This window comes from Scomber japonicus, chromosome 4 (genome assembly GCF_027409825.1).
Source record: "Scomber japonicus isolate fScoJap1 chromosome 4, fScoJap1.pri, whole genome shotgun sequence".
In the NCBI taxonomy this organism is placed as follows: domain Eukaryota; kingdom Metazoa; phylum Chordata; class Actinopteri; order Scombriformes; family Scombridae; genus Scomber; species Scomber japonicus.
The window spans coordinates 25728594-25742394 of NC_070581.1; the positions used below are offsets into that span (position 1 = coordinate 25728594).

Here is a 13801-nt window from a genome sequence, read left to right on the forward strand (position 1 = left end):
GAGAGCAGCCGGTGGGGGGGGGGAGACACCAAGGATGTTTCACTATACAATATGTGCATAGGACAAAAAACGTTCAAATGTGCAGTTTTATGCAATGTTAGTGCTTGAAAACACACAAAAAAACACCTCTATACTGTCTAACAACCGCACAAAGAGTTATATCATCATCATCAGCACATGACATTCATTGAACTGGTGCCTCTGTAGCGTCTCCAGCTCACCGTCGCTACGAGCTACAGAGGAACTAAGTGTTTATTTGTATTTTTCACATTTCAGGAGGGCAGACTGGATGGATCCGTTTGCATAGGTTTATGATGCCTGTACCATTTGGTTAGCACTTTCTGATAAGTCACCCCTTGTAAAGAGTTTAAGCATGAATTAAAGGCTTTATAATAATTAACTAATGCTTTATAAATAACTTCTGGGTTTCTAGATTGTGGAAAATCATCCAACAGCATCGAGCTTTCTTTGTCTTTTTTAGCTCATCAGGAAAATCCTCCAGTATCAGTAATAAAATATCGTTTCTCACTTTCTAAAAAGTTTTTTCTTAAGTTTCTTAGTGTCTAGTATGATATCAGCTTTTATGTGTCAATAAATCACTAAAGAGCAGGTTTGCAAATTTTTAAGTGTCTTAAATGAACAGTTAGGAGCCAAAATGAAGACTTTGCTCTCTGTGATCATTCCTCCTGTTCATACCGACCATCAGAAGAGCCTCTAAATGCATTTATGATGTAAGTGATGGGGGAAAAAACCCCCCGACATTTTCATTTAAAAGTGTATCTAAAGATAACGTGAGGATTCAGCCAACTTAGTCAAATATCATTGTGTTTTTTTTAGCCATATTTTCTTTGTAAGGTGACTGTACAGAGAAAACTAAATACATACATACAGTGGATATCTTCCACAGTTTTTGTGTCTCAACAGTTTTTTTCTTTTCAGCTTCAGAGGAAGCATCAAACAAAAACACTGACTTTGGCACAAATCAGATAAACACTGAAAGATATCTACTTACTCATTTGGATGACTGAAGCTTCATATTAGCTTTAGATAAACTTAAATACATTTTTGAATCACGTACATTGTAAGTTCATAATAAAGGGATCTTCTAATGGTCAGTGTGAACAGGAGGAATGATTACAGCAAGAGTTAAATGTTTAAGTGTTCATTATGGCGTCTGATTTTTGTTTTAGGACTGACTTGAGAAATATGTGAACATTAAATAAAGTGTTCTTCCTTAATCAAGTCTAGTTAAGATGCCTCAACATCTGTAGTTCGATTCCAGCAGTGGACCACTGATACTAAAAATACATATATTTAAACGTTAATAAGCATTCAGGTCCAGATGTTTTGTGCAGCTAAAACAAAAAAAGACAAAGCAAGCTCTTCCACAACCTGGAAACCCAAAAGTTGTCTTATTAATAATATTTAAAGCATCAGACAATGATGTATTAACCTTTGATTAATGCTTACCAGAAAGTGCTCCTCTTCTTTGCTGCTACCGTGTCTTGAAAACACGGCTTTGACCGATGGCAAAAAGGACGTCAAATTGGAAAGGCAGAAACACAGTGACGTGTTCCTGCTTGAAAATAAATGGCTATAATCAATAATCAAAGAGTCAATATGACGCAGCGTTCTCTTTAAACCAAAATGCTCTGAATCCCTTTGCTTTAAAGTTCTATATGAATACATTTACAGTATTTTTCTCAGTGCAGAAAACATTTTATGGCTTTAAATTTTGTGTAAATAGTCATCTTGGTGGCCATGCATGCACCAATTATTATAATTACACATAATCTATGTTACAGCGGAACAATAATATAATGTACCAACAATATGTGTTTACTGTGTCAGTAAACATGGTTAGAAGCAGCTTTCTTTTCTACTGGAAGTCTCTATTCACAGAAAAGGATCACACTGTGATGTTTAGGGATGTTTAGTGCTAACTAAAAATAGACATCTAATATTCAAATAGGTTATATAAAAGTAGCAGATGTGTTTAAATTACCCCTGATATCTGAATGCAATTTTGAACAGAAGTGTGTGGTGAGTCACGTTACTACATTATGATCGAGTATGAACTAAAATTGAAAATATTTCCTCTACAAGTCAGAGGTTTGAGTCCTGCAGCAGCAGCTCCGTCACCGCTCCAGAGATTAAAACCTTCCAAAAGGGAGTAACATACACGTGTACTATGAGTCAGAATCATGATTAGGGCGTATAAAGATGAAGGTGGTTGATGAAGTATCAACATTTACAGTAAGTAAACTCTAAAATTCTCCTCAGTTTGACTTCCTGTGGTTCACAGTTAACTGATAAACGGTCTGATAGCATTTTTTTGATATCAGCTTTTCATCCATTCAAGCAGAGAAACGGTACCAGTGAGCGGTCCCGAACATCACGACAGACACAAATCTTAGATGCTGAGAGAAACAAAGTGAATCCTATCAGAGGGGAGAGGTCTTCACGCCCCCTCCGTGTCAATAAATGTTGGGAGAGTCAATGTAACTCCTTTCAAAGTATCCACCTGTGTACAGCCAGTCCTCCGCTCCTGTGTGAGGGTTCGTTCCCGGCTGGAACCACCTGGAGACACAAAAAAAGGGTTAACAGAAATATTATACAACGTACAGTAATATACAGTCCTGAGAAAATGTTAAACTATGATCTGAGGAGCCTGAGACTGCAGGAGGGCAATTCAAAAATATCTTTAAAAATTGTTTTAAAAGCTGCATCAGGTTTGTTAAAATGTACATTTTGTTGGCTTTGTCATTGAAATTACAGTTGCACCATGTTTTAACCAAAAGTAAGACTGAATGCTCCTGAAAATGTCAAATGGTGTAACCACAAAAGAATGATGAATATTAAATATTTTATCCACCCACAGTGTATTTAAATGCACTTATACAAATATTACATTCAAATGAAAAGAAGTATTACATATTACTACATTTAAATTTTAAAGTATTTTGTCAACATTGAGCAGGACATATCCTAAAAGTGGATTACATTTATTCCACATTTGAGTTCATATTTATTTTCCTCTATATAATCAGATTTTTATTTAGGTTTTACACCACTAGTATCACAATATCATGTCCTATTTTACCTAAGACATGAAAATATAACATAGCAATAATTATTTAAATGGATTTTATTGAAACTGAAAATGAGCAGAACTGTATGGAGCTGTGGGGTTTATTGTATAATTATTATAGCCATCAGTCTTTTCTGCTACATCATAAAAAGAAATCCTCATAACTACTATCTTATTAAAACTATTAACTATTCATTTAACTAAAAAGGGTGATTTTACAGCTGTCATATGTCAAAATGGGTAAACTTTGACCCGATCAGTATGTAAACGGCCTTGTTGTTGAAAGGTGACACAGAAATCATTTCTCCTTGCTTCGCTTATTTTAGGACAGTTATGTTTTTTTAATTCAGTGATTTTACGATGGCAGACATCCAGGGACTCTGAGACCTTTATTACCTTGCGAGACAGCTGGCTTCAAGTTTTTTTTTTTTTTTTAAATACAGCTGGCTTCAAGTTACGTGAACCAATCAGCGTCATGAATGCAGCTGCCTGGCGAGGTAAGACGGTGACGGACAGATGGTTCATCAGCATCACCTGCCAAGTTTTTTTGAAAGCTGTCTGCCCTTTTCCCACAGACGACCTCTCAGATGGTTCAGTGTAGCAAACCATTTGGGGCATCTGGTTAAGACCCCTATATCTCCTTTTCAAACATGGAATATGAAACTTTAAAATTACAGATTTTTGTGATTCAGACAGAAGTCAATTGTATATTAATGTTCTGAACGGGTTTATGCAGTTCCACATTAAGCCAGGTGCATTTATAAACGCATCTTCTTCTCTCTGTTTCAGTCCTCCATCCTCGAATAAATCAGCATTTTTATCTCCTCAAAAAAATGTGTATTTTGCAAACAGCCTCCTGAGTTGAAAACACTGTTGTCAAGGCAAAGTGTTTCTACACAGAAGCTGTATTTATAGGCGGCCCAGTATCGATTTAGTCTCAGATATGACAGGAAAGTTATGGAGAGCAGAGAGGTGATCTGAAAGTAAAGATATGAAGGAAGAAGAGTTTCCTGTTCTCTCACATCCTGCGTCACTGATGGATTTTAAAACTTATTTCAAGCTTCAATTATTTAACTGTGTAAAAGCAGGAGTCACATTTACCCTGAAAAACGGTAAATCCTCTTAAAATAATAAATAAATAAATGTCTTAATATTATTAGACAGCAAATCTGGTGCCTTTTTTATATGGTTGAAGAGTGTTCAAGTATACGGTTAATAAATATCAAGAGGTTTATTTGACTCTCTTTTTTTATTCCAATTTGTTCACATGCTGTACGTTAAGAGTGGATATCTGTTCATCCTCGCAGCTGGTATGAGGGAAAACTGAAAATAGAGATGTAGCTCCGGTGTGCTTATATACTGCTTCCCTTAGCCGCCCACCAGGGATATATAAAAATGTAATTTATCCTTAAGGGATAACATTGTGTCATTCACAGAGTTTCACAGTTGATTAAACTTATTTTCTTTCCTTTGTGTAAAAGAGATGAGTGAGTACTAAACTTACAGAGTCTATTCAGTCTCTGAGTATCTAACCTTGCGTTGTGTCTGAGGCCGCCTTGTTCTACCATCATCACATTAACATAACGAGGTTTATGACAGAAAGGAGAGGTATTCGAACACTCTTGAAAATTCACCACACAAAGTTAAAAATTCATGGTCTTATAACCTCCATACACTCATGGTCTCACTCACCTGGTTGACCACTCCTCCTCATCCTTGGAGCGCTCTCTGCGAGCACCCCTCTGTTTCTCCTCTAACCGCTCCTTCTCTGTACTTGCTTTTTCTGTAAAAACACAAAAATATGAATGAACAAACCATTCGAGAAACACGTGAGGGACCTGGTGATGAAGTCTTGTGTGTTTCAGCTTCATTTTGCATATATGTGAGGTTGGTGTTACCCGTGTCTCCGTTTTCCATAGCTCTGATGTCAGGCCTCAGCCGGCAGTCTGTAGCTGGCAGTAGTCTCTCCATGCCGGGCTCCAGCTCGTTTAGTGTCATGGCAAAGCTGGTGAAGTTATACATCTACGCAGCAGGACACACGGCACACAGGTTAGAGTGGAAATTAGAAACTAGTAATAAACATTACTGTTAAAAATAATTACATAGGGCTGAAAAACATGTCCAGATCTGTGTATGAGGAACTGTGAAAACAAGGTTTTTTTTATATAAATATTTGAATCTTAGAGATTTCTGCCTCCACCTGAACAGAATGAAGGTGAATTAGATTTTATTTGTGTTGCTCACAATATTAAAAATTCAACGTCTCTTTCCAGGAGCACTATCCATGTTCTCCCGCTGGATGACACACAGAGCCGTCTGTCAGCAGTTTTCAGAGTGTGGAGCTGCAACATTTACCAATTAATTCATAAGTTGCTCGACAAAATTTTAATCAGCGCATATGAGAAATTCAATTCTTTAATTTATTCATTAATTTGAAGATCTAACATTTGGACTGTGGGACATTACAGCAGGTGATTTACTGGTTTTATATAGACTAAACAATGAATTGAAAAAGTACCTCCAGTAAAACCTGCTGAGGTCTGGTGTACTGTTAGATACTGTTTCAGGTACAGTAAGCAAAAAAATATGTTGTTTTTTTATTTTAATAATTTAAGTACAAATTAACTTAATCATGAAAGAACAACAGAAACATAGCAGAGAGAAACTATGTCGAAAATACATTAATTATCATCCTTAAAATGTTAGTTGTCTCAGCTGAAGTCAATTGTGCAGCATTATTTTCCCTGTGTGTGTGTGTGTGTGTGTGTGTGTGATACTGACCTGTGCTGAGTGAGCAGGCCGTGGCATTATCCTCCACAGTAAGGCACTTCCTGGTATCACAGTCACAGTCTCTTGAACCTCTGGCATCTCATCTGTTTCTTCACCTTCACAACTATGTTCCTACACACACACACACACACACAGAGACACACAGACAGATAAATATCATCATCAGACACAAACCACTCCACTTGATTTCACAGTACGTACAAGTCCGAATGCAAACAGCTGATTCACAGAACTACAGTTGCAACAAATTCAACACTCAACGTCTCTCAAGCAACAAGGTTTGCCATTGCAAGACATCACGGATCAGTGCTGGCAATGATCTAATCATACACTACACTCTGAACATAACTCCAACTAGACAACAGCAGTAGCACACTACAGATAATCAAATACATATTTATACCTTACCTTCCAACTAAAGCCACTGCATGTTAATGTGAAAGGAAAGATACCGTTTGAGACAAGAATTCAGAGCCATTACTTCATGATGTTAGACAAAGAAAACATGTCAAACACAAACAGAGAGAACAAAGTGAAGGCAGAATTTAATCTCAGGAGGAAGGTCTGGGTCCGTATTCATCAAGCGTCTCAGAGTAGGAAATCAATCCTAAATGGCCTAAACGTTTCTCAGACTGATTGTTCGTGTTTTGATGTCACATTTCATCCATTTTCTTCACTCAGGAAATCACTCCAACTTTCAAGCCAATATTTAGGAAAGTCCCAAACCTTTTAGGAAATGCCAGGAAATAGAGTTGAGGCAGAGACATACACGCACATTTTGGGAAAGGAGAGATATTTGTTGATGTTAAAAAAGGATATTGAGGAAACATAAGGCAATAGGGAAAATGCAGCTTTGCAACACTGATGGACTTTTGGTCTGAAACTAAGTTTAAGCAGTAATGAATTCAGAATTGCAGCATTACACTATTATAATGCATTTCCTAAGACTGGGTGACATTACAAAAATAAATGTTTCCCCCTGCTGTGAGGACACATTAGCTAACAGGGAGTGTCACTGAGAAGGAAATAGGATGATGAAAGAGAAGATTTCATGATGTGGTTGGAGAGATGGTTTGTGAGTGAAATACTGCACAAAATATGCAAGATCCAGCAATATTACAGGTATAATAAAACAATGGGAGAGCTGAATCAAGTAACAAACTATTCTTAATGGTGTTAATGTTTAATTATTTATCTTACTGAGAGCGTAATATGCAAATGGTTAATATATAACTGTTATGAGGAGATTTCTTAACTTTGGCATCATATTTTAACCTAGATAACCTCGATAACTTAATTACCAATCATTTGGTTATTAGTTTATACACATAAAGCAAACACATAAAAAGCACTATTTCCTGTCTGGTTGTCCTCCTGTCTAATCAAACCACACCTCAGAAACCTGCCATCACAACTTCTGCTTTGTGGTTCTGCATGTAGCAAAGGTCACAATAAGTGCTGAAAGTTTGTGCAAGAAGCTTCATAAATCAATGTCAAGTGTTAAGAGTATTTTAAAGTAGGAGAGTTGTCTGTCCTCGGTTCCTACGAGTGATTCTGAGACGCTTGATAAAAGATGTCGGTCTGCTCGCATCAGATTTCAGTCAAATCTACTGTAATTCTAAGCCCCGCCCACCTGTTTCAGCTTTTTCGTGTCTCCCCCCGACTTCTTCTCTGACTTCTTGTATGATTCGTAAACCTTGGGGTCCACGCTGTACATGCCCTCTGTCCACTTCCCGTAGATCACTCTCCTCTTCTTCTTACTGGTTGGACAATAAAAGCATAAAATCAATTCAGAGGAAGTAAAATCACATCAATTATCTGTTAGTGATGGTGTTGGCATGTGCTTACTTTTTGTCTAGGATATGACCTTCTACTTTGTGCAGCTCTTTCCCAAACATGCCGCATGGTTTGAAGTTCAACATGCACTTATCTCCCGTGCTGACAAATGAAACGCAATACACACATGTCAATCAATAATTAGCGATCCAAACATTTAATCTGACAATAAAAGGATATAATTAAATCACCGTACCTGTGGTTGACTATCTCCACTGTTCCGTATTGCTCGATCCAAAGTTTTCCCAAGATGATGTTATGCACGCAACACAGCGGGTTTGACCACGTGTACGCTTCCTTATGTCTGCAAGAAATTTACAGCTTGTTTATATTGACTTCATGGTTGTTCTGTGAGTGTTCACCAGTCTGACTGTGAGGAGTATAAAGTTACAGTCTGTGTGTAAATATCTGAGCAAGAAGGCAAACAAAACTTAAACAGAAATTTTAGATCACGCTTCATTTTGAAGGAAAAAAAAAATCAAAGAATATTCAAAGCATGCAAAAAAAGTACACAAAGTACTAACAAGTACCACACACTGGCCCGAATATAAGACAGATCCCCTTTTTTCCACTTTCAATGTACTTTCACACTAATACTTTGGGTAAAGTTTCTACTTTTGATCTGATTTCTCATGAAAGTGAAATAATAAATCAAACATTTGTGTATCTCGTCGATCAGTCACGCTCTCTCCAGGCAGGCTCTTAGAAGTGGTCAAAAACTTTTTCAGGCATTTTTCAGACTGTCTTTTGGAGTTTGTCTTCATCTGTGAGAGCAATGATTCGTGCCGTGCATCTACAGTAAAGATGTTTTAATTCAGCATGAGTCTATTTCCTTTGTGGCAGAGAAACATGTTCAGAAACTCCTGCAGGTTGAATAAAAAACACTTTCAGGGCAGACTTTAAGTGACCTCAATAAACTTAATAGGAGAGCAACATTAAGATAAGATAAGATAAGAAATTCTTTTATTAGTCCTACATTGGGTCACAGCAGCAAGTGGACAGCAAATAGAATATAAGAAAAAGAATAAAGAACAATAATAGTAAGAAATATGTAGTAAAATAATCGTGACATTATTTACAAGATTAAGGCTATAAACAGATTGTGTTACACTGTAAAACTTACATTCAAAAAGAACATCTGATGTTGCGACCGTGTAATTGTCTACTCCTCATAAGCCAATCCCACTTTTTCAAACATTATTAACACAAATGAAAATATTTTCTTATATTCAGGGCAATACGGTAATTAAGACCATAAATCAAAAGTGAGTGAGCATGCAGAAATCTACACAGATAAAAAGACACAAATACTTACTTTAGTAACTCCAACGTCATGATGCCTTTGGGGTCAGCCTCAACACTTTTACCCCAGAATTTGAGTTTTGGGTAAATAGAGCCGTGAAACTCGAAATCTTGCTTCAGAGACTGGGCGTGGAAGGCACTGATGGGCGGGTGGTGGCTCACCTGCTCTGAGATCAACCTGTATCCCTCATCCTCTCTGTGAAGAAAAAAGAAAAGGAAAAAGAAAACTCACATTAATGGACAAAATTTCAATTTATCAGCAATTAAAGCTTTTAAAAACGTGTCAAACAGTCTTCTTTGATACCTTGTGAGTTCATATGTCTCCCCCAGTAGAGGGTTAAATGGTTTTCCAGTCCTTTCCCACTGAGATGCTACAGCCGAAACTGCAAATGCAGCAACAATCTGTCCCAGAGACACAAATGTCTGTTACTGCACATTTATCTGACCAGGTATGTTTATAACAATGGTAACAACACAGAGAGGAGAGAGAAAGCAAACAATAATCTGACTAAATGAAACCCCAACGTCATCAGTGTTAATCTCACCTGCATACGGTCTATGGAGTCGGGTAAACTGCAGGCTTTGTGGATGAGGTGAGTGTGTTCCATGTACTCCGAGATTCTCTGGAGGAAGCTGAGCGGCTCGTTAAACTCAACCGGCATCGCTATTTTAGACAGCTCCTGTAAGAAGAAAAGAACACACGAACACACACACACACACACACACACACACACACATAAAAAAAATCAGACTAGACAAATAAGCATTAACATATATAAACAGCTTTAAATCAGACTCAAATTGTGACTCGGCAGTGTTACATAAAGCCTCACACATACAACTCCAGCATCATACCAGTTTGCTTTTATCTAACAATAATGTGCTGCCTTTTTATAACTGTAGTGGTGACGAAAGATGTCTTTTGTATCCGTTGCATTCAGATGTTCTTTTAAAGTTATTTTTGGTTCTTTCAGGTGGCTGTAAAAAATGCATTTCCCAAACCAATTATAGCCAGCCCAGCAGACATAAGAGCGGAAAGAGTTCACACATGACTGATCTTCTAGCAGCACGATGAAAGCGGAAACATTGAATTATTAATACAAAATACTTGTCACACTCGCCCTAGGACTCTGACTACAGCTTGTTTGTAGCAATTCTGTTAGAAAATTCATATTATATCATCTAAGAGAGTAGCTGCATAAAATATGAGCTTTGCGTAGTAGCTTCTTATACTCATAGTTTGTTTTTAGCAGGCGGCGGGGCAGGACTCACCATGCCGATGCATTTCTTCAGTATGCTCCACACACTGAAGTTGTTTCTGGAGATCATTTCAGCTGGAAGCGTTTTCCTGGAAGACATTTTGACGAAAATAAAGATTAAAAGACCAAAACCTCCTTCAGTGTATCTATTAACAGCTGACTCCTGAGTGTAAAAAGTGACAGGAAATCACCACACAACTGACTCGCTGCAGTGAAATACACTCTGCAGTCGAGGAGGTGCTCTCTGGAAAATACCATAAAAATGTGGCTGCACTGGTCTTGTCTTCCTCCACATGTTAACGCACGCAAAGATAGAGCACCTCACCTGAAAGGGGGTAACATGCATACCACACTCGTGTAGGACTCCTCACCTGCGCTCCCACACTCCATTCTCCTGTGCTGCACCGCCGTCAGTCACCTGCTTGCTATCGAACACCAGGGCATCCTTAAAACTGACCTCACAGGAATCATCGGACTCCAGCCCTGAAGAAGACACACAGAAAAGACGGTTTTAATCCATTTTAACACAAGAAGCAAGTATATTTAACTAAATGAGACCGCTGGCAGCCAGTGATTAAGTTGAAAAAGAGACCCTGTTAACTGGCGACTTTCAGCTGAATGCCTCTGCGGTTGCTAGTAGAGACGGCAGTTGCTGCCTTGTAAGGGCCTCATTCATTTTACTTTAAAGGTCCAGCGTGTCGGAGGTGTGATTGGCCGGCTCGCTCATATGAAGAGTTTGCACGAGTCGAGGGATAGACTACCGCTACGTCCATGTGAAGTGAATAAAAGTAAAGTAAATGAGTGATGAGTCAGACCGATGAAGTTATAGACACACAGAGTAGCCGATTAGAAGATTACACAATAGTAAGTTATGAGGAACTCAAGTCAAGCATTTTTTATTTAATTTACATGTAGATAGTTAATGTTTACAGCTTGTACCCTTTAGTTTATTTTAGTTTATTGCACAGCTATGCTTGTGTTTCCAATGTTGGGACATTTTTTTTTTTTTAAGAATGTGGCTATATTTGTAGGTGGTGTTTCACAATCATTCATCTCAGTAAATCCATGTTTTCTGAGATTGCACATCTACCCCTATTTGTTCTTTCAGTTATTGCTTATCATTTGAAGCCTCTGGAACAATACTTAAACATTTCCCATCTGGTAACGTTGATTGGCTAGCTTCATTAGCAGCATTTAAACAGGTCAAAACAACAACATATAGAGATATTTGGAGCTCTTTGTTCCACAGTACAAGCGGAAACAGCCACAGTGATGATGATGTTTGATGAAGAGCTCCAAACAACCAGCACACCTCCAATATGTAAACTACTTATCTTACTTTTCCTGCTGTTTAATGGAAAAACAATTACGTAACAATATAACTAACTAATATAACTCAGATATATTATCATTCACCACCAATATTACGCTACATGATGTCTTTTATCGCTTGTGTACTTATTTATTGTTCCCAAAACCAATGAAGAACATGCCATAACGTTAGTGGAATCAGGCTCTACTTCAAAAGCTGAAAGTGAACACTGCTCTGCAGTAGTTGTTAATGAACTCTTCATAGTAGACTACACAGCTCAACTCTCTTAAGTTTTTCAATGGGAAAAAACAAAACAAAAAAACGACTACAACACAAACGTCGACTTTAGACCCCGCGAACAGTCGGATTAGTAAATTTAAAGGACACATCCCTAATCAATACCCAACCCTAGTCACGAGATGATGTCAGCTCGGGTTTCAAGTAGAAAAAAACTTTGGAAACCCAGAGCAGGCTGCGGCTGTTGCTTTTAGCTAACAGGGATTACTTCTACAATCTACATACATTTACCTCATTGCTTGACACTCTGGCCACATTTAACATTAACATCCAGCATTATAACATCATATACATGACTGAAAATAAAGAAAAAGCTTAGTAAGTCCCCTTTAAAGCTTATTGACCTACACACATTACACTTGCGTAACTAGTTAAGAAGACAGATTCATATGTGTGTGTTAAATTCACCTTAAAACACTTGTCTTACCTGTCTCAGCGTCGTAAAACTCCTCCTCGCTGTTCATACTGAGCAGACAAAGTAACTCAGCGTTACTCAGAAGTCATGTTTCCAGCAGCTTCTCTGCAAAGCATCACATCCAGACTCACACCTGCAACAAGCAGACAATCCTGTTATACACAGCCCGGCAGCTACAGTCAAACATGTGTCTAACGCTCGCTATGCATTAAAAATAACCCACTTTGCTCGCTCTCTGCTCCCCTCCAACCCTCCAAAAAATACACACAATCCTCGGCTACTAGTTAACTTAGCTCACTGAGGAGCTAACTAGCTGTTAGCATCGCTGAAGAGTGGGCAGCAGAGATTAGATTAAACGTTACAAACACACTCACTGACACACAGAAATGCCAACACGGAGACAAACACGAAAATTTAAGCACAGTTCAGTGGGGTATACCTGTGATTTAAGGTCAAATTTGAGCTCTAGTAACATAAACAATCGAGCAGAGAACAGCGGCTGGAGCTGGGCGGAAGTGGGCGGCAAGGACACTGTGACTGACAGGAGCGTCGGCCAATCAGAGCGCAGGAAAGAAAAGCCTAGAAATAGAAGGCAAAGAACTGAAGTTCAGTGTTTAGTAGCTATATTGTCATTATATTGAGGGTTAGACAACAATTTAATGACATTTAGATAGTACTCCCTGAGCCATAAGAACATTAAAGAAAATTAAAAACAATTCAAGGACATAAATAAAATATTGATAATGTATATAAATATAATAAAGTGCATTATAAAAAGGTGGAACCACAGCAAACAGTTGCAGTCCAACTTCTTTTAACTAATAAATAATGTGTTATTAAAAGTCTTTAAAGGACTTTCAAATTCAAATTGACATAAATAGTATAGTGGGAAAAAATAGCAGTGTAAGGGTGAAAGTGATTAAAATACAATAAAATACAAAAGAGTAAACAACGTCTGTGTAAATAAATCTGCATTATACAAATGTGCAATATGCAAAAGTTCCTGAGATTATATATATATGTGTGTGTACAATGTCCCTGGGATTAACATAGTAAGGATAGCATCAGTCTTTTTTGGTGGGAGTGGGAGGTACTGGGAGCAGTGGTGTTGTGGACTTTGATAGTTGATGGTATGAAAGAGCCCCCCAAGCACTTTGAGGCACATGGCTTATATCTTCAGATATAAATGTTAGTAAGTGTTTTATGAATGATATTACAACCATTCTGGTTCAGATGCCTTACAGACCACCTCAAGAAGGCCAAACAGTACATTGAAGGTCTCATGATGAATTAAGGGGCTATAACTACAAATGTACCAGTAGGAGGATAAACAACAGCCAACTAAACAACAGTCAACTTGGCAATCCAAAAGTTAGGGTCTTTAATAATGTTTTATAACTGATCTATGAAACATCTGTAAAGGATGTATTATTTATAAGCATGCAATAAATGGTTTATAATAGATATTATTGGAGTTATAAGCAGACATTTTAAGTTTT

The 13801-nt window shown here is 37.8% G+C and overlaps 1 protein-coding gene across 2 annotated transcripts; it reads right to left on the reverse strand.

Annotated features, from left to right (window-relative positions):
- Nucleotides 1-1247: 1247 nt before the first annotated feature.
- Nucleotides 1248-12889, reverse strand: LOC128357383 (oxysterol-binding protein-related protein 2-like). 2 transcript variants are annotated; one of them, XM_053317722.1, is made up of 14 exons: nucleotides 12742-12889; nucleotides 12315-12435; nucleotides 10650-10761; nucleotides 10292-10367; nucleotides 9565-9699; nucleotides 9324-9421; nucleotides 9033-9215; nucleotides 7914-8021; nucleotides 7730-7819; nucleotides 7515-7641; nucleotides 5873-5992; nucleotides 4990-5113; nucleotides 4784-4874; nucleotides 1248-2580 (listed from the first exon to the last, which is right to left on the reverse strand). In XM_053317722.1, the coding sequence occupies exons 2-14, from the start codon at nucleotides 12349-12351 to the stop codon at nucleotides 2478-2480; spliced, it is 1404 nt and encodes a 467-aa protein (XP_053173697.1). In that variant the 5' UTR covers nucleotides 12352-12435; nucleotides 12742-12889; the 3' UTR covers nucleotides 1248-2477. The 2 variants fall into 2 exon arrangements, with proteins under 2 accessions (XP_053173697.1, XP_053173698.1); XM_053317723.1 differs by lacking the exon at nucleotides 12742-12889 and adding an exon at nucleotides 12526-12554.
- Between the last annotated feature and the right edge of the window lie 912 nt (nucleotides 12890-13801).